A 23,445-nucleotide genomic window follows, 5' to 3' on the forward strand; every position below is an offset into this window, starting at 1 on the left:
GAGGGTGAAATCAAGTTTCTCCTTAGAGGCTAGGGTTTTGAAGCACCATCTGCTATCCATCCAGGCAACATGCCAAAAGTATCAGTCCTTGGAGAAGGGTGGAAGGACAGCATGAGAGGGGGAGACCCCAGATGAGGTGGATTGACACAGTAACTGGGGTGTTTGGGGTTCAGTGTATTGGAGACAGCCTGGCTCAGGACAGAGGGGTTCAGAGCTGTTGTACTTAGGGTTGCTGTGAGTCACAGGTGACTGAACACAGTCATAGGTGAGACGTAAGCCTTGAGAGCTCCCTGTATACACTGTGAGGCACCATCAGGTTGGTGCCAACTCACAGCCATTCTCCGCGCAGCAGCACAAAACCACCCTCACCGCTGTGTGGGTCCAGCTGTGGCAGTCAGCATATCAGGTCATCTCACTGAATGTCCCTCTGCTCCATTGACCCTCAACTTGACCAAGCAGGAGGTCTTTGTCCAGACTGGCCCTTCCTGATAACATGCGCCCAGTATGAGACCAGGTCTCCCCACCCTCCTCTCCGAGCATGAAGAGCCTAGTTTTTCTGCTCACCTAAAGGTGCTGTATGTAGGAAGCAAACTCACTGCTGGCCTTTGAAATCTGACCATGGGAGAGGGAATCCTGGTTGGCTGTAAGGTACTTGCTGAGTCATGTGATAAGGTCAGCCCCTCAAAGGGGGTGTGGGGTGTAGACTTTCTCTAGAGAATGAGTACATTGCAGAAGACATGCCCTCTCTGGCTGGAAGCACCAGTTCTAAGACAGCAGGCCTAGTGGAAGGGTTGAATAATGAACATTAGGGCGTTAAGAAAACAATGACATTCTAACCCTGCTGGCTTCCTCTCAGCATACCTGGAGCACAGGAGTTCAGTGTTTGGCTGTTAGCTGAAAGGTCGGCATTCCAACCTGCCTGCTCTTCTATAGGGTAAATGTGGCAGTCTGTTTCTGTACGGATTAGCCATGGACACCCTGTGGGCCAGTTCTGTCCTGTACGGCCACCATGAGTCAGAATCTATGGAAATGGTTCCGTTGTTAGATGCCATTGTGTCAACTGACTCTAAGTGACCCTGTGTACAACAGCTCTGAACCCTGCCCTGTCCTGAGCCGGTCTCATTGACTCTAACACATCTTCCCCGATTGTCCTAGTTACCATGTCAATTAATCTTATTTGGAATCTTCTGTGCTGTCCCATTTTTTTCCAGGCATAATGTCTGTCTCCAACAACTGATCCCTCCTAGAAACATTCCCAAAGTATGTGAGATAGAGCTTCAAAATACTTGCCTCCAAGGAGAAACTTGGTTTTACCTTCTCCAGTACAGATGTGTTTTTTTGGCAGTCCGTGGTATGTTCCATACTCTTCTCCAGCACAACTCAAAGGCATCAATTCTTAGGTCTTAATTGTGTTCTTACTCATTACATGCGGTGCATGTCATTGTGAAGACCAGGGCCTGGGTCAGGCACACCTTAGTCTCTAGATTGATACTGGTCTTCAGCACCTTGGAGAGGTCCCAGACAACAAACTTCCCCAGTCTTTTGATTTCCTGATTGCTGATGTCTGAGTGTTGATGGTGGAGAAAAGCAAGCTGAAATGAACCATCTCAAACTTCTCTGTCCATTATGGTGCAGCCAGTTTGGTCCTATGATGAGAATCTTTTTTTAATATATATATTTTTAATCTATACTGGTTTACTTACAAAGTTTGTATACATTGTTTTCACACCAGAGCTTTCCCTTTCCTTCACTCACACCTCCATCCACCCATCAAATTCTTTGTTGTCTTGATGTGACACTTCAATCCATATTGACGACTACAGTTCTCGACCTTTTGCAATAAATGCTTCAGATTCTCAGATTCAGCAAGCAAGGTTGTATCATTTGAATAATGCAGGTCTTCCTCCAGTCCTCATAAAGTCCAACCTCTCGAATGATCTGTTCTGCATTTAGATTGAAAAAGTATGAAGTCAGGATGCATCCGTGACACTCTGCGTACCTCATTTTGAGCCATGCGGTGTTTCTTTGTTCAGATGACTCCCTCCTGGTCCAAGTATAGGTTTCACATAAGCACTATCAAGTGTTCTGGGATTCCTTTTCTTCTCAAGGTTGGCCACAGTTTACTGGGATCCACACAATCGAATGCCTTTACATAGTCAATGAAGCACAGGTAGACATTCCTCTGGTACGTTTTGCTTTCAGCAAAGATCCATCTGACACTGACAATATTGTCTCTAGTGCCACAGCCTCTTCTAAACCCAGGTTGTATTTCTGGTAGTTCTGTCCGTACTCCGTTGCAGTCATTTTTAGAAAATCGTCAACAGGTTTCTGCTTGTGTGATACTAGTGATAATTGTCTATAATTTCCACACGGTCAGGTCACCTTTCTTTGGAATGAGAATACATATGGATCTCTTTCAGCCAGTTGGCCGGGTAGTTGTCCTCCAGATTTCTTGGTATAATCTAGTGAGCATGTCCAGGGCAGCATCTGTTTGTCGAAATAAGTCAATTGGTATGCTGCTAATTCCTGGGGCCTTGTTTTTTGCCAGTTTTTTCAGAGCAGCTTAAACTTCCTCCTCTATCACCGTTGCTTCTTGATCATGTGTTTCATGAAATTCTTCTGTGTCAGTTGTGTTTTTGGGGTTTTTTTTTTGTGTTTAAAGTGAGACTGAACTCCTTCAATATTTTAATGTTTCCTGGATCATTTAATATTCTGCCCATAGCATCCTTCAGTATTGCAACTCGTGGCTTGAGTTTGTTCTTGACTTACTTCAGCTTAAATTCCAAGCAAGTTCGAACCCTTTGATTTCTAACTCTAGCTCTTTGTATATTTTAATACTTTTCTTTATTTTCCTGCACTGCCCTTTGAAATGTTCTGTTCAGTTCAGCTCCTTAACGTCTTGATTTCTTCCCTTTGCTTTGGCTTCTTGGCCTTTTAGTGCAATATTCAGAATCTCCTGACATCCATCTCCATCTTTTGTGTTTGTAATGACCTTTTGCATTCTTCATGGATATTCTTGAGATCTGCCACAGCTCATCTGGTTTTTCATTAGTGTTCAAGGCCTCAAATCTGTTCCTGAGATGGTTTTTAAATTCAGGTGGGATAGAACCAAGGCCTAATTGTGATTCTTGGGGATTTAACTAGCTTTAGTTTCAACTTGCATATTAGCAGAGGGTCTGTTCCACAATCAGCACCTGGCCTAATTTTCACAGCTGAGAATGAGCTGCTGCAATTACTCTTTCCACAAATGTAATCAGTTTGATTCCTGTGCATACCATCAGGTGAAATCCACGTGTATAGTCTGCGTTTGTTTCTTATAAAAGGTATTTACAGTGAATAAAACAGTAACTGTACAGAATTCTATCCTCCTTTCTTGAGCCTCATTTCTGTCACCAAGTTATTTTTTCTGACTACTGATCCTTTTTCCCTTTTCCCAACTTTTGCATTCTAATCACCCATTATTAATGCATCTTGGTTGTCTGTTCAGTAGTTAAGACTGCAAAAGTTGGCAGCAACCATCTATTTCCTCCTTTCACTGTTTTTTGGTGCATATATTTGAATGAGTGGTATTCACTGGACTTCCTTGAATGAGTATGGCTATTATCTGCTACTCATAATTGGCATAAAACAAGGCTCCAGGCATTGATGGCATACCAAGTGACATTTCAAGAGACACTACCTTGGATGTACTAAGTTGTGCCAAGAAATCTGGAGGACAACCAGCTGGCCAACTGACTGGAAGAGATCTATATTCCCGTTCCAAAGAAAGGTGACCCTACAGAATGTGGAAATTATAAAACAGTATCATTAACATTACATGTAAGCAAGATTCTGTTGAAGATTATCCAGAAAGGACTAGAGCATCAGAACTGCCAGAAGGCTGGATTTAGAAGAGGCCCTTATACTAGGGATATTATAGCTAATGTTAGATGGATCTTGGCTGAAAGCAGGGAGTACAGAGGAATGTCTGCTTCATTGACTATGCAAAGGTGTTTAATTGTGTGGATCACAACCAACTGTGGCTGACTGAGAATGGGAATCCCAGAACATTTGATTGTGCTTATGTGAAACCTATACTTGAACCAAGAGGCAGTCACCAGAATAGAGCAAGGAGACACTGTATGGTTCAAAATCGGAAAGGGGGTCTGCCAAACATGTATTCTGTCTCCATACTTAGTCTATAAGCAGAATGAATGATCCGGGAGGCTGGGCTCTGTGAGGAGGAATGTGACATCAGGACTGGAGGAAGACTCATTAACTGCCTGCATTATGCAGATGACACACTCTGCTTGCTAAAACTGAGAACCTGAAAACACTTGCTGAAGGTCAAGGACTGCAGCCTACAATATGGATTGAAGCTCAACATCAAGAAAACAAAGATTCTCACCACTGGGCCGATTGGCAGCATCATGAAAGATGAAGAGATTGAGATTGTTAACAACTTTAGTTTACTTGGCTCCATAATCAACACTCTTAAGACCAACAGCTAGGAAATCAAAAGACTAATTGCATTGAGAAAGTTGGCTGTCAGGGACTTCCAGAGTACTGAAGAGCCGTGACATCAGTCTGGAGACTAAGGTGCGCCTGATCTAGGCCATAGTCTTTGCAGTTGCTTGCTATGCATCAGAGAGCTGACCAATGACTAGGGATGATAGAGAATTGATGCCTCTGAGCTGTGGTGCTGGAGAAGAGTATTGAATATACCATGGACTTCCAGGAAAACAAACAGGTTCATCCTAGAGAGGATGAGAACAGGCTACTCCTTGGGGGCAAGGATTCTGAGGCTTCGTCTGACATTCTCTGCGCATGTTGCAAGGAGGGACCAGACCTGGAAGAGGGATATCATGCTTGGAAGGGTGGAGAGACAAAGGGTGGAAGACCCTTGATGAGATACATGGATTCAGTAACTGGGTAATGAGTGTCAGATAAGAAGGTTGGCACAGGTTAGAGCAGGTTTCAGGGCTATTGCACGTAGCGTCGCTATGAATTGCACGTGACTCAATGGTATAACACTGCTTGTATTTCAAGATGGATCTAGAAATTAACTGTGAAAGTGACCTCCGTTTTTCCTCACCTTTTTATTTCGGGCTTAGTAGATTGTATGACAGTGTGATTCAGAATGTCCCATGCCAATCCATCTCATTTTGCTAATACCTAGTATGTTAATATTAGAAATAGTCAATATTCCTCAGTAAAGAAATGCATTCCATTTCTTTAACCAATTTGCCTTCATTCCTGCTTCGCACGTTCCACATTCTAATCACTAGAGTCTGCTTACAACTGTTTATCCCTCTTACTATCCTTGAGGGCTCAGTGTCAGTGGGAAGGCCTTACTCCTCTCTATTACCCCCCTCTCGGTGTCTTTTACCTGTGGAACATCTCCTGATCTTCAGTAAATGTAGATCACGTGCCGTCCTCTAAGAGGAGTCCTCTTGGGTCCAGTTCATCTGTTGAGTCGACCCTGGCTCCTGGTAATCCTGGGTGCCCCTGGGTGCCCTAATGACCCTGGGGGACGGGGCTCCTTGGTATTGTTAATGGCTGATTTTTCAGAAGTGGATCACCAGGTCTCTTGCAAGGCACTTCTGGGTAGAATTGAACCTCCAACCTTCGGGGAAGCTGAGTACTTGGGGAAGTTGTTGGCAAGCACCCAGGTCTACCTTCCTTTGAGCACCCTCTGCTTCTCAAGTATTCTCCTGGGTGACTGGCCATGTCCTTCCCAGAGTGTCGCACATCCTACTGTTTTCAGGTTCTCTTTGTCTTGGTCTGTCTCAGCTTCCAGGACAAACACTCCTATGGACAGGGCCTTACTGCTTCCTTCTAGGGTTCCAATACTAGGCATGGGACAGACTGAGGGTCACTGTGAGGTGTCACAGCCTTGATTCTGTGCTTTGGGAGACCTGGACTGTGCACTCCATTCATGATGTGATGTAATCGCCTTATATGATGTGTGGTGAGCTAGTCAGTTGAAAGGGGGGCTTCCTTGAGGGCATGGCCCACCTCAGTTTGTAAAAATGACCTTCTGGCTCGCTGGTGTTCCCCTCTTGCCTCCTGCACTCGTCTACCTGAGCTTAGTTTCTTAGATCACAAGCCTGCAGAAGTCTTCAGCCTACCACTTACCTGCTTATCTAGGGCTCGGCGGCCCCCATACAAGACCCCCAGCCTGCCGTCTGACCTACAGGTTGGAGACTCGCCCGTCCCCCGAGTCACTTCCTTGAAGGAGACCAGGCTCTGGATTTCATGTGTTTCTGCCTCGGATCCTCTCCTCTCGAGAGAGCTGAGACAGACACTGGGGCTTGAGCAGTGAGTGCACTGTCGGACGAGTAAATATTTAAACTGGAGTTTGAACATGTTCTCATACAAATGATCTTATTTGTGCTTCTTAGAAAAACCCTTTTAATAAGCGTAGCAGCTTCGCTGTGCTCACGAGGAGGCTGGAGTCTAGAGGTGTGAGGCGGGTCACCTGGGGATCCACCGTGGATGGCGAGTCCGGGTTAGAGCTGAGGTTTCCTGATTCTCTAACCCGTGTTCTTCCAGCTCACTGCACAGGATGGTAATGGGCCTGTCCGTGAGCTCCATAACGGTGACAGCCTTCTACACCCCGGGGCCCAGTTGTGCTCTGGGCATTGGTTAGGAAGCCAAGTAAAACAGAATCCTTGACACCATTAATCTTCTCTCCAATCTTCTCTGCAGCCAAAACTGGGTCCGTTTGTCCATCTTTGTTTTCTATGTAGGATTTTATTCCTGCCGAGCCAGTCATCACTTTGCCGTCAAGGTAGAGTAGATGCCCAGCTGTCCCTCCAGGGGCTTTCCGAGGCTGTGCATTGCCCGGAGGAGAATGCCCGTCTTTGTCCTGTGGAGCACTGGGTCGAATCATGCCTCCCCGAGCTGCTATGTTTGGGTGTGACTCCCCACAGGCCACGCCACGTCACCAGAGCTTGCAGTCGGGCTTGGCACCTCTTAGAGCTCAGTACAGGGCTTGGCACCCCTGAGCTGGTGGGTGTGCTCCCTGTGGGGCTGTGTTGTGTTAATAATTACAGCTTTGCAGTGTGTTGGTGGTGTTCCAGGGGCCCTAATGGCTGCTCTTGTCCACCTTGGCCTCTCAGAGCGCCCGTGTTCTCGGGGCCCCTTGGGATTGCCGTCTGCCTTTGCGTCATCAGAGTGGAGCTTCTCAAGGACAAGCACTGGGTCTTGATCCCTGTGTGTCCTATAGCACTGTGCTCTCTGAACTCATGTCTCCAGATGGGCCACATTGAGGATGTGACATTTGGAGTGGTTTTGGCGTTGACGTGCACCTTTAAGCCACCTGCAATCATGAGTGTCATTTGAGTAACACTTGGAAGCAAAGGGATTTTGAGTGTTAATAGGTTTTTTGTTTCTCGCCTCCAGTCCAAGTTCATTAACTTTTAGCGCTGCTTGTAATTAACAGACATTTAGTACATTAATGAAGCCTTGCTCTGGCGTGGATTACATTCGCTCTGGAGAGCCTATTTGAGTCATCACTCTAATTTTTGTGTTCACTCACTACTTTTTTCTCTCCAAAACACAAAGATGAGAGTAGTGTAGAGACCACAGGGAGGAGCTGTGGTGGACCACTCAAGATGACTGCCTTTCAGTTTGGCATTTCCTCAAAGCTGAACATAGAAATTCCATATGACCCAGCTATTCCACTGCTTGGAATACACTCCAAGAAAATGAGAACTGAGACACAAGTGGAGATTTATACACCAGTGTTCATAGCAGCATTGTTCACCTTTGCAAGAACCTGGAAACAGCCCAGATGTCCAACCACAATTGAACAGATTGACAAACTGTGGTTCATTCACACAATGGAATACTACGCAGCACGCAGGAGCAATGACTTCGAAAATGACACAATTTGGGAGGGCTGGAGGGCATTGTGCTAGATGAACCAAGTCTCAAAAGGACAAATGACTGTAGAAATAACTAGTAAAATGAGGAACCAATGGGGGGAGGGTAGGAGCAGAGGGATGAGGATGGGCGGAGGGTAACCACAGCGTCACACAGTTTAATGGGTGGATAAAGGAAATGAGGGAAAGCTGGTGGGGATATGAAGACAGGGCAACGGTCAGCATATTTCAGTGTGGATTCATTTTATAAAATGGAATGACGATATGAAACACAATGAATGAAGATAGTGTAAAAACAATGCATATGAACTTTGTAAGCAAACCAGTATAAAATGCTATTAAAACATAAAACCCCACTGCCTTTTCCAAGGTCAAGACCCTGGGTCTGTAGTCTCGGATGTAGGCCGATGAGTCGCCCAGGGTCCACACTTGTCTTGGGCACCTGCTGGCCTTCATAGAGCAAGCGTGGGCCCAGAGGACTTCACACACACTCGTTAACTTCGCTGTGTTTTATCACTTACTTAGACCTCAGTATGTGTCTTGTGGTTTCTTCACGACCTAGAGCTTCATCTTGAACAGAACAGAAGCTCATTAGACGGAATGAGTGAAAAAGATACTCAGAAAAATTTATCGTCATGTAACACGCAATGTGTGGACATGCAAAACTTACAATTTCACAAAGTAAATGTGCCCACATGCCCTTGCACGAGGCCCCAGATATGGCCATGACCCCAACTTAGACCATGGGAGGTTAGTTTTTCTTGGGTTTGAACATTGTCATTGGAGCCACAACTGTAACCCAACCGAGTGCCTGTCGATTCAGTTCTGACTTGTATTAGCTGAGAGCAAAGTAGAACTACTTACACCCCCAGAGCCCACAGGGCTGTGACGTTTGCTGCATTCACATCTTGCACTCACAGAACACAGGATAGTTCTGACTGTTGGCTAGTCGGCAGCCTGCAGCTTGGAGATGAAGACCGCAGGGCTGCTTTGGCGTGCCGTGGGTAACATTTCAGACCACACTCCTTTTACTGTTTCAGAGACTGAGCTGTGTTCTTGGGTGTGACAGCTTGTCATTTGTGATAGTGTTGTGTCCTTTTGTGTGAATGTTGCTGGTCACGATGTCGTCATGACCACAGGACTCAGTGGCCCTAAGAACAGATCTGAACCTTTCCCGGTTCTGAACCATCAGGCTAATCGGCTCAAGCCTCCGTTGGTCACGATGTTGGTCTCTCTCGGGAAGGGTCTTCCTCTTTGATCCTCGGCCTTTCCCAGAAGACATCATCTTCTGAATCTGTCCATTCTGAAGTTGTTCCTGCACTTGCTACTATGAATAGTCCCATTAGATACGTTCTTGGCTGTGCTTTCCGCTTTGCTTTCCACTGGTTCATGGTTTCAGTTGAGGTCTGGTCCCTTAGTGGTCTTCATTGGAAAATACTGACAAGCCGCTTTCCAAACTCAGCCGGTGTCCACACCCATTAGCAGTGTGGTGGTTCCAGTGGCTCCGTGTGTCACTAACCCAGCCTTTCTGCTGCCAGCCTGTTCCAAAATTTAGAGAATACAGTGTCACGCTCTTGACCGGGTCTAGCTGCACTGTGCCTTAATGAATGCATGCTGCATTTTCATATATGGTGGTTTGTGGAAACCTGGCACCAAGCGAGTCTGCCAGCATGGTTTCCGAGTGCACTCACATTCTAGCCATTCATTCTCACAGCATTTCCCTTACCTGTACACAGTTACACCTAAGACCTTTGGTGTGGTATAAATACCACCTTTCTAAAAAAAAAAAATACCACCTTTCTGTGCCCTGGGAATCCAGAGTAGTGCCGGGGCCCACTTTGAGATACTAGGTCAGTTGTGATGCTTGGGAATCGGACCCACATTGTCTATAAGGTCTGCCTGTGGTGTAAGCAGCTGTGAGTGGTGACGTGTCTCTGGCTGGTCCACGCCTGGCCTCGCACTGTAGCCAGAGCATCTCTGCTTTCCTAACTGTAGGATTTCAGCAGGAGGGGAGAGCCATTCCTTATCTCGAAAGAAACCATCAGACCTTATGAATATTTAATGGATTAAAGTGAATAGCCAAATGAGAATTTTTAAAAAATAGTTTGCAGGCCTGGGTAACACCAGGTGAGTGAATTAGTAATTCCCCTTCCCCAGGGGCTTTTGGGGGCTGGGCACTGATGGCACCTGCTGTGAAAGTCACTTTCTCCTCTTGGTAGTTTGTCCTTAGAAAGGATTTCTTCCTGCCAGATTTTGTAGGGTTTTAAATGGATCATATGCTTTTAGCCTGAAGAACAGAGCAATATCCCATTATTAGCCTCCTCCTTGGGAAAGCAAGCTGAATATGCAGAGCTCATGACGGAGCCCCTTGTGGGGAGCGCTGAGAAGGCATTAGGCTGGCTTGCCTGATGCCCGAATATCTTTCTGATGCCATTTTTCTTCCCCTGTCACCAGCAGTGTGACTGGCGCTGGAGCTTCACAGCTGGGACGCTGAGACTTGAAAATGTAGCCAGGGTGACAGGACCAGCAAATAGTTGTTGGCCCAAGGTCTCAGTCTAGACTCTTTTCAAGTTGAGTTGCCAGCTGCTTGCATGTGGTTTAAATGAGTTTGTGAACTCTTTGAAGGCAAGACCTACCCTTAAGTTTCATAGTTTGAGGGACACCTCTAAGATTCTTTCTTGGAGTGGGACATCGTGCTTGGAAGGATGGAAGAACAATGCAGGAAAGGAAGATACTGCATGAGATATATAGACTCAGTGACAGGGATTATCTGGGGAGAGAAAGGTGTGTCAGATGGTGAGATTGGCTGAGGATTGGTGATGGCGGCGTTTAGAGCTGTTGTGTGTAGGGTCACTGAGTTACAGGCCACTCTGGTACATAAAGCAACAACCAACATCAGATTTCTCCTTGAGACAAGCAGAAGATGAGCTTTTATGTGCCGGGTGTATGGGAAGGGGTGTCACAGTTAAATTAGCCTTTGGAGGTGCAGTATTGAACTTCAGAACATTTCCTCTCAAGAACCTGCAGGTTCAGCTGGAGATGACCATTTCTCTGAGCACCTGACACAGATGACTGTCGTAGATGGGGGTCGCCTCCCCAGCGCACGCCGTCCTGCCTGGTCATGATTCTCAGTTGGCCATTGGGCATGATGTCCTCATCCCCCGTGATGTGACCTGGTGTGACAGTGTTTTCAGGGCAACCACGTCTCTCTAGAGGGTTTTCATCCAGTTAGCTATTAGGATTGTCGTTGTTTGCTGTTGAGTCGGCACTGACCAATAGCTGCCCTGGAGGGCTTCCAGAGACAGTAAATCGCATGGATAGAGATTGCCCATCCTTGGCCATCAGAGGAAGTTAGTGGATCCAGACTGTGCCGGCAGTAAGTTGTACACCTCAGTATTGACAGAAATTCTCAGTTGGACCAATAGGCAATGTAACAATGGCTGTATAAAAGATTGAAGTTGTCAAGGATTTAATTCAACACTCATTGCGGTGTGAGGTACCATCAAGTGGAGTACAACTCACAGCGACCCTCTGAACAAAAGATCTGAAGATCGTTCCATCCTGTACCATCCTCACACTTCCAAACAAGAGTCCATTAAAGCGGTTTCCGTGTCAATCCACCTGGTTGAGTCTTCCTCTCCTCCTCTGACCCTCCACCCTGCCCAGCATCATGTCGTCCTCCAAGGAATAGCTCCTCCTAGCAACATGCCGAAAGGATGTGTGGCGAAGCCTCATCGTTCTTGCCCCAAGGAGCACTCCAGATGCCCCCACTCGACACTTTTTTGGCTGTCCATGGGTTGTTCAGTGCTCTTCTCCAACATCACAGCCCAACGTTATCAGTTCTTTTACTGCCATCCTTATTGTCCACCTCTCAGATGCATCCAAGTAATTGGAAAGACAATGGCCTGAATCAGATACACCTTAGTCCTCAAGTTGACATCATTACTCTTCAATTTTGAGAAGTCCCAGCCTGCAGATTTTCCCAGTGCAATGTGTCTCCTTATGTCCTGACTGCTAGTACCAAGGGTGTTAATTGTGGATCCAAGCAAGGTGAAGCTGTTGAAAGTTTTAATCTCCTCTCCATCCATCATGATACTGCCTATCCGTCCAGTGGTAAGAATCTTTGTGGGGTGGTTTTTTTTGGTCATTGAGATGCAGTCCATACTGAAGCCTGCATTCCTTGATCCTCTGCAACAAGTGCTTCAAGTCCTCACTTTCAGCGAGCAGGGTTGTGTCATCTGTGTAATGCAGGTTATTGAGGAGTCTCTCTCCAATCCTGATGCCGCAGTCCACTTCATAGAGTCTGGCTTTTCTGATAATGTGCTCAGCATACAAATTGATGCCCTCCCTTCTCAGTTTCAAACTCTGAAGTGTTCCTCTGCTGTTTGCACACAGCCTCCTGGTCCAGGAATAGGTTCCCCATGAGCTCAGTGAAGTGCTCTGGGATTCCCATTCTTCTCAGCTTCAGCCACAGCTTGTGGGATTGGCAGCCAGGCGTGGGTATATCGTGGAACCGTGGACGGGCCAACAAAACTGGCCCAGAAGACACGCAGTCAGGATGCTCCTTAAGTAAACGGCGAGACTGAGGCTCACATATCAGGGGCTTGTGGACAGGAAGTGCCAGCCCTGTGTAACGGGCACCATGCCTGGAGAAGGGGAGGGCTGGTGAAAGAGGTGACCGCGACCGTGGCCTTGAGCACGTGGCGATGGTGAGGACACGCAGGGTCAGGCAGGGTGTCGGGGTGTTTACAGCCTCGCCGAGTGGTCAGCTCAGTGACTCCTGACAACATAAACAGCGCCCAGGAAGCCGCAGCGCCCCACTCGAGGCGGGAGACCCTCTGCCATCCTGAAGACACGCTGGCTGTCGTTTACAGCTGGCACCACTGCTTTTTCATACTTGAGTTAAAATCCCATTAAAAGTTGACAGGAGCGCTTGTGGGTGACTGGGAAGAGCATTTCTTCACAGAACGGCCTCCCTCTGGGGAGCAGCAGATGCCAAATGGGTGGGCAGCGTGCACGTCGCAGGTATTGATGGCAGTCCAGCTGCCTTTTGACCATTAACTTAAAGGTCCGCAGCTAAAATCTGGAGTGACACGATGTGTTGACGTGTCCTCCAAAGACTGCCCCTGTGAAAACCCTCCGGGGCGCTGGCTCTGCTGTCCAGGGTGGTGGCTGAGAGTCGGTCCCCAGAGGCGCTGGGTGACCAGCACAATGCTGTCAGGGTCGATCTACACGCTGGCACGTGTCAGTGCTTCATTTGCTTTGACAGTTGAGTCCTGTCCCATTGAATGGACAGACGACATTCTGTCAGGGGAGGGACATTTGGGCAGTCCCCACCCTGGGGCGACTGTGAGGGCACGCGTTTGTAGGTTTCCTCTTCTCCCTGGGGAATGCTTTGAAGTGGGATCTCGGCCTCAAGGCAGCTCCCCTATATGTCTCTACCGGCAGCTCCCCTGTATGTCTCTGCCGAGACTGCTGGAGGGTCACTGCCACCACCAGCCTCTTGGTGGCCCTCAGACTCCACCCAGGTGACCTCTGGAAGGGCAGCTCTGGAGCCCACCATTGACCACCTCCAGGAAATGGGGGGTCTTCTCGCAGAGTGGGTGCCGCAGGGTTTCGGTTCTGTGGCTCAGTTAACTCATGGTGACCCATGGACAACCCAGCAGGCCCTGCACCGTCCTCGCCGTGCTCAGCCCATGGTGGTCACTGTCGGCCACTCTCGCCAAGTGTCCTCTGCCTCCCTGACCCTCCACTTTTCCAACCATGATGCTCTCCTGAAGGGGCTGGGCCCCCTGAGAACCTGCCTGACGTATGCAAATATGGCAGCATCCCATTGCTACTTGGCGTCTAGTTGATCCCTGCCTGGGATGCCCACTGTGTGTGGACCAGAACCGCTCTGTACGTTTTCACAGCCAATCACCAAGCGTGTCTTCTGAGGCACCTTTGAGAGGGTTTGAACCGCCAACCTTTAGACCAGTACTCTTCCCCTTAACTGACACCAGGGACAAAGCCAGTTGCTGAGAGCTTTCTCATCCTCACCTTCTGACTCGACACAGCAGTTTGAGATTGTGGATTCAGACTCAGGCTCGTTTTCAGTCGGAGAACTGGCCATCTGTCTGGCAGCCACCTGCCAGGGTAGGCAGAATCACGGGGCTGGTTCTAAACAGATGGGCTTCTGGGGAGAAGTGGTGTTTTTCCATAATGCACAAGGCGGTGAGGAAGAAGCCACTTTAACAACATCTTGATTGTTCCCCTGGACTCGACGGCCCACGTGGTGCCCACCTGTACAGCTCATGCTGGTGTCATTGTGGACCAGGGTGTCTGGACAGCCAGGGGCTGCTTAGGACGCTGGTGCTCGCTTCTGAGAGCATCTTGTTGGCGGTTGCCGTCTGGCCGGCTCCCTCTGGTGGTGGACCTGATGTATGACGGGCATGCTGCCTGTCCTGTGGAATCTCACTGTCCCTGCGTGTGTGAGCCCTTTGTTGAGGCTGCTGGGATGTCGGCCTCACGGGATGGCCACTGACTTCAGAAAACCCCCCATCTTTGGATGACAAAGCTCAGGGAAATAGTTTTGTATTTCTTAATGAAATTAACACTATTTTGCAAGAATGCATTCACGCTGGGAGGAAGCCTAGATTTGAAACCCAAACTCCGTTTGACAGGTTCCCTTGTGGTTCTTGCTGTCTGGGAAGCTGGGAACAGAGAGGGGAGGTCTTCATTCGGTGTAGGTTAGGGAGACCTGGTGAACCCACCTATCAAGACGGTTAAGAGGAGGGGCCGGTCACTGAAGGACTTCATGCTGGGTGCAGGGTCAGCATGAAAGACCCACAATGAGATAGAGACGGGCTACAACAGTAGACCCATACAAAGCGGTGGTTGTGAGGACGGGACAAGGGTTTTGTTGTGCGGGGGTCGCTATGATCAGACAGCTATCTTCTCCCCTCCACCTCCTGCCCTCAGGAGCTGCTGTCACAAATTCCACGAGTTGAGGGGCTTTGACACTCGTTTCTCAGTTTCAGAGCCCAGAAGTCTAAGCTCGGGGTGCTGACCTTGGAGATGTCTGAGTTAATTCTGGAAGGTCCTTGTCTCCTTGAGGAGCTGCTCCTGGGTGATTTCCGTGTGTCAAGATCTCCCCTCACATCTCTTCTCTTGGTTGCTGCATTTAATCACTTTTGTATCTAAGAAGAGACTGACTCAATCTCCATACTGATCCTGCCTCATTAACATAACCAAGACGACCCTTTCCTAAGTGGGATTATAACCACCAGCGTAGAGGCTGGATTTACAGCACATGTTTTGTGGGCAAAGTTCAGTGCGAGGCAGAATTTAATAACAATATTTGGGAAAAGCTGATGAAATAAGTTTAGAAACTGCAGGACTTCTCAGAGCCTTCATGAGTAACTGTCAACCTGCATTAGATGCCATTTTCAATTCTGTGTCACCAGGTCAGGCGTTCCCACCCTCCTCTCTTCCCCTCCTCCCTTCCCCTCACATCTGCCTACCCACCCTCCCTCTCCACTCACCCGTCTGTGCATTGATGGTCCATTCACACTTCCGGCCACTTGCTTCTCCACCAATCACTGGTTGTCCATATACGTAGTCACCCACTTACCATCCAGGTAACCACCCACCCTCCTGTCAGTAACCATTCATGCTTTCGGGGCTCCCCTTGGCATCCTCTCACCCACCCATCTTCATTCACTCCTCCACCAGTCACTGATCATGTGTTCATCTACATGCTATCTCCCCCGTTGAGCCATCTTCCTATCCACCCAGCCATCCATCTGTCCACCCGTCCACTCATTCTCCTACCATTAATCTATTCATGCTCTCAGGGCTCCCCCTGTGTCCATCCTGTCACCCACCCGCCTGTGCATTCCTGTATCCACTGACACATCAGTCTCTCCATGCACCTGGTCACTTCTGTCTTTCCATTCGCTCCTCCAGCTGGCCCTCCTCCATTCGTATGCGGGGACGGTGCTTGGTGCTGGTGGAGGTGGAGAGGACCGCCACCTGAGTTCGATGGTATTGGGATCCCCATTCCCTCCATCCTGGGAGAGGTGGCCGTTCTTCCATGGCAGGCAGCTGTAATCAGCTTGTGAAGTGATGGGCAGACCCCTCCAGAGGTTCTGCAGATAGAGCCCTAGATGGTATTTAACATTTCCTGTCTCCTCATTGTGTAATCCCGCCCTCTTCGGCCTGAGCCCACCGCACGTGGCCCTGAGCGGAGTCCCCCACCCACCCCACATGGCCTGGCAAGGGCGCCCCCAGCCCTCCTCACGTGGTGCCCCACCTACAGCCCGGCCTTCCTGTGTGCTGTGGTGTGTTGAGCACTCACATTCTGTCCTTGGAGGGTGTCTGGTGTTACTCAGCCTTCCTATTGGCCACCACATCCAAACTATGCCCCTAGGTCTTCAGAATTTTCCAGGATGGGCCAAGAAGGTCAAACAAGAATTTAACATCTGAGAAACATTAAATCTACGTCAAAATTTCGTATTTGGGTTTCGGGATATGTCCTGGTGGGAGATCTGTCTGGCCTGTCTCCTGCAGCCTGGCCCTGGGCGGATACTTGGCTTTTGACCCCATCTCTCCTTCCTCGCCCTGTTTGTCCTGTAGCACCGTCATCTCCGTGTAGTTCAGCGTAGAACAGGCAGCCTGACTTACCAGCCTTGTTCCTCTTCTGTCGTATGCGTGCTGGATCAAGATGGTCATGGAGTGACCTGTGCTGGGTACTTAGAATGGGCTGGCCACACAGCTGGTCCCTCTGTCACTGTTGCTGCTGCCTGCCATGCTAAGTGAAGCCTGGTCCCCTCCTCCACAGCCTCCGTGATTATAGACTCAATTCTGACAACTCGGCCCAGTGCCTTGCTCACCTCTGCCACCTTTCCATCATGGTGGCACTTGCTGGCCTCACCTGACTCTCCCTTCAGCTGGTGTCCTGGCCTGCAGCCTTGTTCTCTGCCGTCTGTGGTGACATCCACCAGGCCAGTCTCGCCTCACTCCCCGTGAGTCCCTGCAACCACGCTCGTGTTGGGGCCATATGATTCTTGGCTGGGCCCGCCTCACACTCTGGCCTCACCTATGTCCACGTCTTTCCAGTGACCATAAGCTCCAGCCTGAGGTTCTCAAGACAGTCCGCTGACTCCGGCCTGGTCCACAACACATTTAGATCGACAAACCAGTCCTGGACCCATCTGTCCACCCACACACCCGTCCATCTACCTGCCGGGCCGTACATGAATGTACATATGTCCACTCACTCAATGAAAAGATCCTTTAAGGTCACGTTTGTTAGCTATAGATGAGAGCTCTGTGTTGGCCTTGAACTGCCACAGTTAGTGGAGGAAAGTTGACGTCTCTCCCTGAAGCCCAGCCTTACATATGGAATTTTGGGCCTCCGAATCTCAGAACCTAGGGACCCCTGGACTAGCCCTACATGTCATTGGGGTTTCATTTTGGAGCCAAACAAATGTCAGTGTGGCTTTCAGGCTAAAAAGGACCAGGGAGAAAGGCTTGGAAATCTGAAAACCAGCCAGCAAAGCCCAGTGCCTCTCCTGGTCCCACCTGCAACAGGCCCCAGGGTTGGCATGGCACTTGACACCAGTCAGCGGCTGACTGCACCAGTTAAACACTTCTGTTCATTTGTAGTTTGGTTGGAATTCTACAAAGTGTAAGAATTTTCCACTCAACCATTGACACCCGTTTTTTGTCCTGAGACTGGTTGCCAAACCCTCACTGGGAGCAGCACTCGGCCCACTTCCTCCCTGGGTTTCCCATTTCCACTCATCCTTCCATGCTGCCTCTGACAACCACAGTGCTTAGGGGAGCACACTGTCCCCTGTAGAATGTGCAGGGGTGAGAGCAGGGACTTGGGGACGTCTGGGTCAGGCATGGTAGTGGCCTGGATCAAGGTTGGAGAGCTGGCAGTAAAGGCGGGATCCCCCATCTGATTTGAAGGGTCTCCTGGGGCTCCCCCTCCTTGCTTTGACTTCTGGGAAATTCTTAGGGCTCATCTCTGGTGGTTGACCTGCTTCCAGGCTGGGACCCCATCCCCCGGCTCCTCAGAAACCCACTTGGCCATCTGCAGTCCAGGACCCCCAGGTGAGGCCAAGGTCACACCCAGGGGTGACAGCCCCATTGGTCCCCTGCTAGTCTCTGGAGGTCTATCCCCGCCCCTTGGCCTGAAAGGCTTGGGAAGCCCTTGGAGGTCCCCTCCCCCGTCATTGCGTGGCCGTGCTCCTGGTCTGGCACACACAGTTCTGTGCCCATCTGGCCGTGGGCGGAGGAAGGAAAGGCAAGGAGAACGCATGGAACGTGGAGTGCAGGGCTGCTGGAGAGGGTGGAGGGCGCCCAGTCAGCTCACCCTGGCCCACTATGTGGGATCCTGGCTGCTGGCACCTGATCCACTTACCCCAACCTGCCGTGTGGGGTGTCTGCCAACAGGCAGCCTGTCACCCCTAGAGCCAGGTGAGGGATAACATTACACCCTGGGGTTTGCAGAGTGAGTGGGCTGCTATTTTCGGGGGGGGGGGGAGTCCTGAGCTCATCCAAGTTGAGGGGCTCCTTGTGGGGAGCAGGTGCAGCACCTGGCACACTTAAGGCTCACCTGGGAGTCGCTGGAGCGCCGGGACAGATGAGGTGACAGAAGTGGACACAGGTGTTTCGGGGCAGTGATGGGTGCACTTGTGGAGATGCTGATCGGTACCCAGGTCGCCCTCATGTGTCCAGAGGCCTCTGTGGAGAGGATTCCCTGGTAGTTTGATTCCGACATGAGCTGAATGTGGGTGGTTTTTTCTTTTTCATCACTATTACCTGTTATTAATAGTATGTTTACAAGTCCCATCTTTGTGGAGGATGGGAACAGTACGTATAAATTTACAGTCTTGTCATACATGGGTACAAACTATCTTAAGATGTGCATTTTTAACACATTGTCGCAAATGTGTTTCTAAGCAGGGTCGTCAATTTAAAAGTGTGCTGCAACGTGTTAAATGATGTGGAGGGAACCCAGTTACAGTCCAGCTTGGCCTAACTTGTGTGTGAATCGGGAAGCGTGCAGTTCCGGCAGGTCGCTGGCGGGCTGTGAGCTACAGCTTGGCTTTTTCTGGTGATATAAGGGAACTTTTACAGAACAGGCTGCTTTTTCTTTCAGCGATCCATGGTTTTTTATGCACTTTGCTTTCTGACGTGCATTTCAAGCCCCAGTGTAAGCACACACTTCCCCCTTTTTCGTGATAGCCCACCAGTGATCCTTTCAGCCTCCCTACCTTGTATTTAAAAGTCAACTGGGCCCAAGGGTCTAGTGTTATTTTGGAGGAACATTCTTGTAAATTGTACAGCCCTCCTCTGTCAGTTTGCTGCACTGAAGTAAGCTGGGTCGCCGTGATGCTGAACCTTGTGCCATTGGGAGTCAAATGCCATAATGGCTGCCCATGGTGGACAGTGGAGCTTCCAGTTTAAGACCGGTTTGGAAGCAGGCGTGGCATCCACTTCCTAAACCACATGCCTCTGGAAACTCAACTTGGAGAAATGACGATAATGATAGAAAGGCTTTCAGGCCTTTTGTTCATACGGTCACTGAGTCGTGCTCGACTCGACGGCAGTGAACACCCTGTGATACAGGCCATGATCTTCACAATCATTTGCATACATCCCAGAGCTGGACAATGACTAGGGATGATAGGAGAGTTGATGCCTTTGAGCTGTGGTGCTGGAGAAGAGTATATTCCATGGACTGCTAGGAGAACAAACAAGTTCGCCCTGCAGAAGGTGAAGCCAGGCTGCTCCTTGGAGGCAAGGATTCTGAAGCTTCTTCTGACATACTTTGGACATGTTGCAAGGAGGAACCAGTCCTTGGAGAGGGACGGCATGCTTGGGAGGGTGGAGGGACAGCACAGGAGGGAGAAGACCCTTGATGAGATGGATTGATTCCGCCACTGGGGTAGATGTGTCGAAGACAGTAAGATTGGCAAGGGATAGAGCAGGATTTAGGGCTGTTATATACATAGTGTCGCTATGAGTTGCAGGTGACTCAACGGCACATAACAGCAACCAACCTGGGAGTTAGGTGTCTACTAAAGCTTTTCTGACAGGAGTCCCAGGGTGGTCAAAACTAGTCAACTCATAGCTGACCAGCTGGCATTTGAACCCACCTAGAGTTGGATGTGACTGTGACCTGGCTTGAGGATTCGCCTGTCTGGAGGGAGGTCCCACCCCGTGTGCTGAGGACAGTGCCTTGTGGCCCTTTATAATGCCCTGCAGACCATTTGAGCTCTGGTCACTGCTGACAGTGGGGTCCAGGGGAGCTGTTGGACCACTCGCCTGTCTGGGGCCCAAACTGACCCCGTCCTGGAAATTGACCACTCTGGATTGTGGGGTGTCTTTCATTTTCATGTCTCTGCATTCTGACACACCGCACACTGCCCGGGGGATGAGGGGTGCCCCCTATCCCTCAGCCAGTGTCGGGGGTCAGTGGACATTTCCTAAGGCTCCTCCTGCAGCCTGTAGACCCTGGATGATGGCATTGCTCTGTGACTCTACACACCTTTACTATCTGTCCTGGTGAGTCCTCACCTGCTCAGACAGGACTTCCATCCCCAGGGCAGCCGCTCAGCCAGCACTTTGGCCGTGCAGGTAGCAGCCAGCCTCTACGTGAGGGGGCACCCTGGCTGTGCGGGACCCAGAAATCTCTGACCTGGGGTCCCTGCTGTGTCTGCCTGTGGAGAAGCTGGGTCCTGGGATAAGGCTCCCTGGGGGTCTGGGGCTGTGTAGTCACTGGGGTCTGCTCACTTCTTCAGATGAGATGGACCCGGCACCCCCTGTCCGCTCCGAGTGCCTGATCTCGGGGACCCGCACGCCCCCTGCGAGGAGGAACAGCAGGCTGGCCACCCTGGGCAGGATCTTCAAGCCCTGGAAATGGAGGAAAAAGAAAAACGAGAAGCTGAAGCAGACGACGTCTGGTGAGCCTGCAGGGCGTGGGGTGGGTCCAGCCCGCGGAGGTGCTGAGGGGGGGGTGCCCATCTGCCCCACACTCGGGGTCTTGTGGCTGGGATGGGCTGCATTGTCCGGGTGTTGGGCCTTATCCTTCCACCCCGTACCTGGGGCATGGTGGCTGAGGTGGGCTCCATCAGGGTGCTGACGGCAGAGGGCTAGGTGGGCTTTGTCCTCAGGGTGGTGGGCCCCATGCCCTTCCAGCCCATACGTAAAGCAGAAGCTGTAGGGGTCTCTGGCCTCGGTCCTGGTCCCTCCCTCCATGGCCGCTCCTTCCCCCGCCCCTCCCTCCACTGCCCCTCCAGGCCCCTTCAAAGCAGCCCTTGGAGCCTGTCCTCCACCTACGGCCTGGGGGGGGATCAGCCCTTCACCCCCAGCCAAAGCCTTGGAATCCAGCCTTGATGTTCACCAGAGACCCCATTATAAACTAGTTTGTGAGTGTTGGGGGTCCAGTGTGGGCACTGCCAGGACTGTGCCCATGAGGGTCGTGGGAGGCATTGGAAAGGGGACGCCTGGTCCCCAGTGGCCCCCACTCACTGAATCTCTGGGCCACTGGCCTGGCATTCAGGCGGGGTGTCCCCAGGGTGACCTGCAGGAAGGACTTGGCGTTTGCAGATGGAGGGAAGGAGACTGACCCATGGGACATAGCTGACCACGGGACTGTGGCTGGTCAGCAAGGAGGCTCTGGGGGCAGATGGCCACGGGCAGCAGGAGCTTAAAGACCGAGTGCAAACCCACAGCCACACCTGAAGGACAGGACTGTCGTCCTGTCTGCCTTGTGGAGCGAAGTGCTCATCTGTGGCGGACATCTCAGTCTTAGCACTCTGCACCGCTCTTCCCTCCAGAAGGAAGGCCTTGCTTCACCAGATCTCGTGGGCGATGCTCCAGGCCCCCGAGGGCACTGCCCTCAGACCGAGTTTAAATAGTCCCTGGGAAGGGGCACAGGATCCCTGCCCTCTGTGGCCCCTCTGTGGACACGAGGGCCGCGTGTGGGGCGAGGCCACGGTTTAATGTCATGTCTCATGTCTCCTCCAGCCTTGGAGAAGAAAATGGCCGGCAGACAGGGTCGGGAGGAGCTCATCAAGAAGGGCCTGCTGGAGATGATGGAGCAGGGTGAGTGCCCAGCGGGTCAGAGGCCACCAGATGGCAGTGTCCAGGGCTAGGACAGGACCCCAGGAAGAGAAATCCCCACTCAGGGTCCCAGGGTGGAGCACAGGGCATCTGTGGGCCCCCAGCGTGTGGAACGGCACCTCCTGGTGGGCCCAGGGCTGACAGCAGCCATCTCTCCTGGTTACCGTCCACTGAGCGGCCTGGATGATAAGGCTCTTGGGACCCCGCCACATCGATAGCAGAAGCTTGGTGTTTTCATGTTTGCTTGTGGTCTTTGTGGGTGAATCCTGACACCCTCTGGCGCTGCGGCCACCACTCAGGAAGTGCTGTGGGCTCGGCCCCCTCTCCTGCCATCCCCATCACTGCAGTCCTGGGATTCAGGTCTGCTGGTCACTCCCTGGTCACAGCTGTGGTCTTAGAGGCTCTGAGGGGTGGCTCACCCTACAAGGGGGACAGAGGCCACATCAGGCCCTGCTCTGTGCCCTCTGCTGGGAAGTGCAAAGGTCAGAGTGTTCACCTTGGTTGATGTCCAGAACCCTCCTGTCCTCGGAGGTCTCTGGGCGGATGTCCTGCGGGCTGAGGTCTGGGTCCAGGCCCAAAGCCTCTGCCAGGTGTGCACAGAGTCCCGGGCTGTGGCACATTTGTGGGGTTCTGGGGTTGGCACAGGCAGACCCCAGCGGTACCCTGGGCTCAAGGCCAGTCTAAAGAGTTGTACAGGTGTTTCAGGGCTGTAGTGCTGTGAGGGTGACATGTGTCCCATGCATCATCAGGTGTGGTGGCATGATGAGGGCATGTGCAGTGTAGTGAGGGCTCTGAGAGGAAGTGCTGTCGGGGGGATGTCTGTCTGGAGACAAGCTTGAGAGCCCAGCGCTCTGGCAAGGACGGCCTGTCCCGTCCACCATCACCTGCAGAGGGCCTTGAGCCGCAGTGAGGGGTGCAGAGGCCCCCTCCAGGACAGCGTGTCCAGTCAGACTCCTCCCAGGACTGTGAGGGCCTCTGGCCAGTGGGAGTCAGGACCTGGGATGCCTGACAGCCTTGGGCCGAGGACTGGCACTCTGGAGGGAAATGGGCTCTTGTGCAGGCTAGCCTGTTTTGGGGGTGTGAGAATCCTCAGGAGGGCTCACATTTTGGGGTTTGGGCATCTGGGAAGACTTGGAGTCCCTCCTCCTCCTCCTGGTCCAGGGAGCCAGCCTGTCCCTGTGGCAGGCGCGCCCCCTGGTGGCAGGCCGTCCTCACTGCACTGGCCACCTGCTGAAGGTGGTGTGGTGGTGAGATCCCCAAAGAGGCTGCTGCCCTTCAGGTTTTCTCACCTGGTTGCCCTGGGCCAGGAGAGTCCTGAGAGAACAAGTTGGCTTGTGGCACAGTGCCCCGCATGTACACACACAATGTTGAGTGTCCAGGGTTTACCTGCACAGCACTGGGGCATGTTACCTGGCTGGCGAGCTGGCCTGGCCTGGGCAGGGCCTGAAGGGGGGCG

At 51.1% G+C, this 23,445-nt stretch overlaps 1 protein-coding gene across 1 annotated transcript in view; it reads left to right on the top strand.

Annotated features, from left to right (window-relative positions):
• PHACTR3 (phosphatase and actin regulator 3) overlaps positions 1-23,445 on the top strand; it is a 175,376-nt gene that overhangs the window by 98,454 nt on the left and 53,477 nt on the right. The window contains exons 2-3 of the mRNA XM_006896924.1: positions 20,666-20,827; positions 21,894-21,971. Coding sequence (XP_006896986.1) covers positions 20,666-20,827; positions 21,894-21,971 — 240 coding nt within the window. The remainder of the gene's footprint in view (positions 1-20,665; positions 20,828-21,893; positions 21,972-23,445) is intronic.

The sequence above is a fragment of the Elephantulus edwardii genome, unplaced genomic scaffold (assembly GCF_000299155.1).
Source record: "Elephantulus edwardii isolate Elephantulus edwardi_28Jun2011 unplaced genomic scaffold, EleEdw1.0 scaffold00193, whole genome shotgun sequence".
Taxonomy (NCBI): domain Eukaryota; kingdom Metazoa; phylum Chordata; class Mammalia; order Macroscelidea; family Macroscelididae; genus Elephantulus; species Elephantulus edwardii.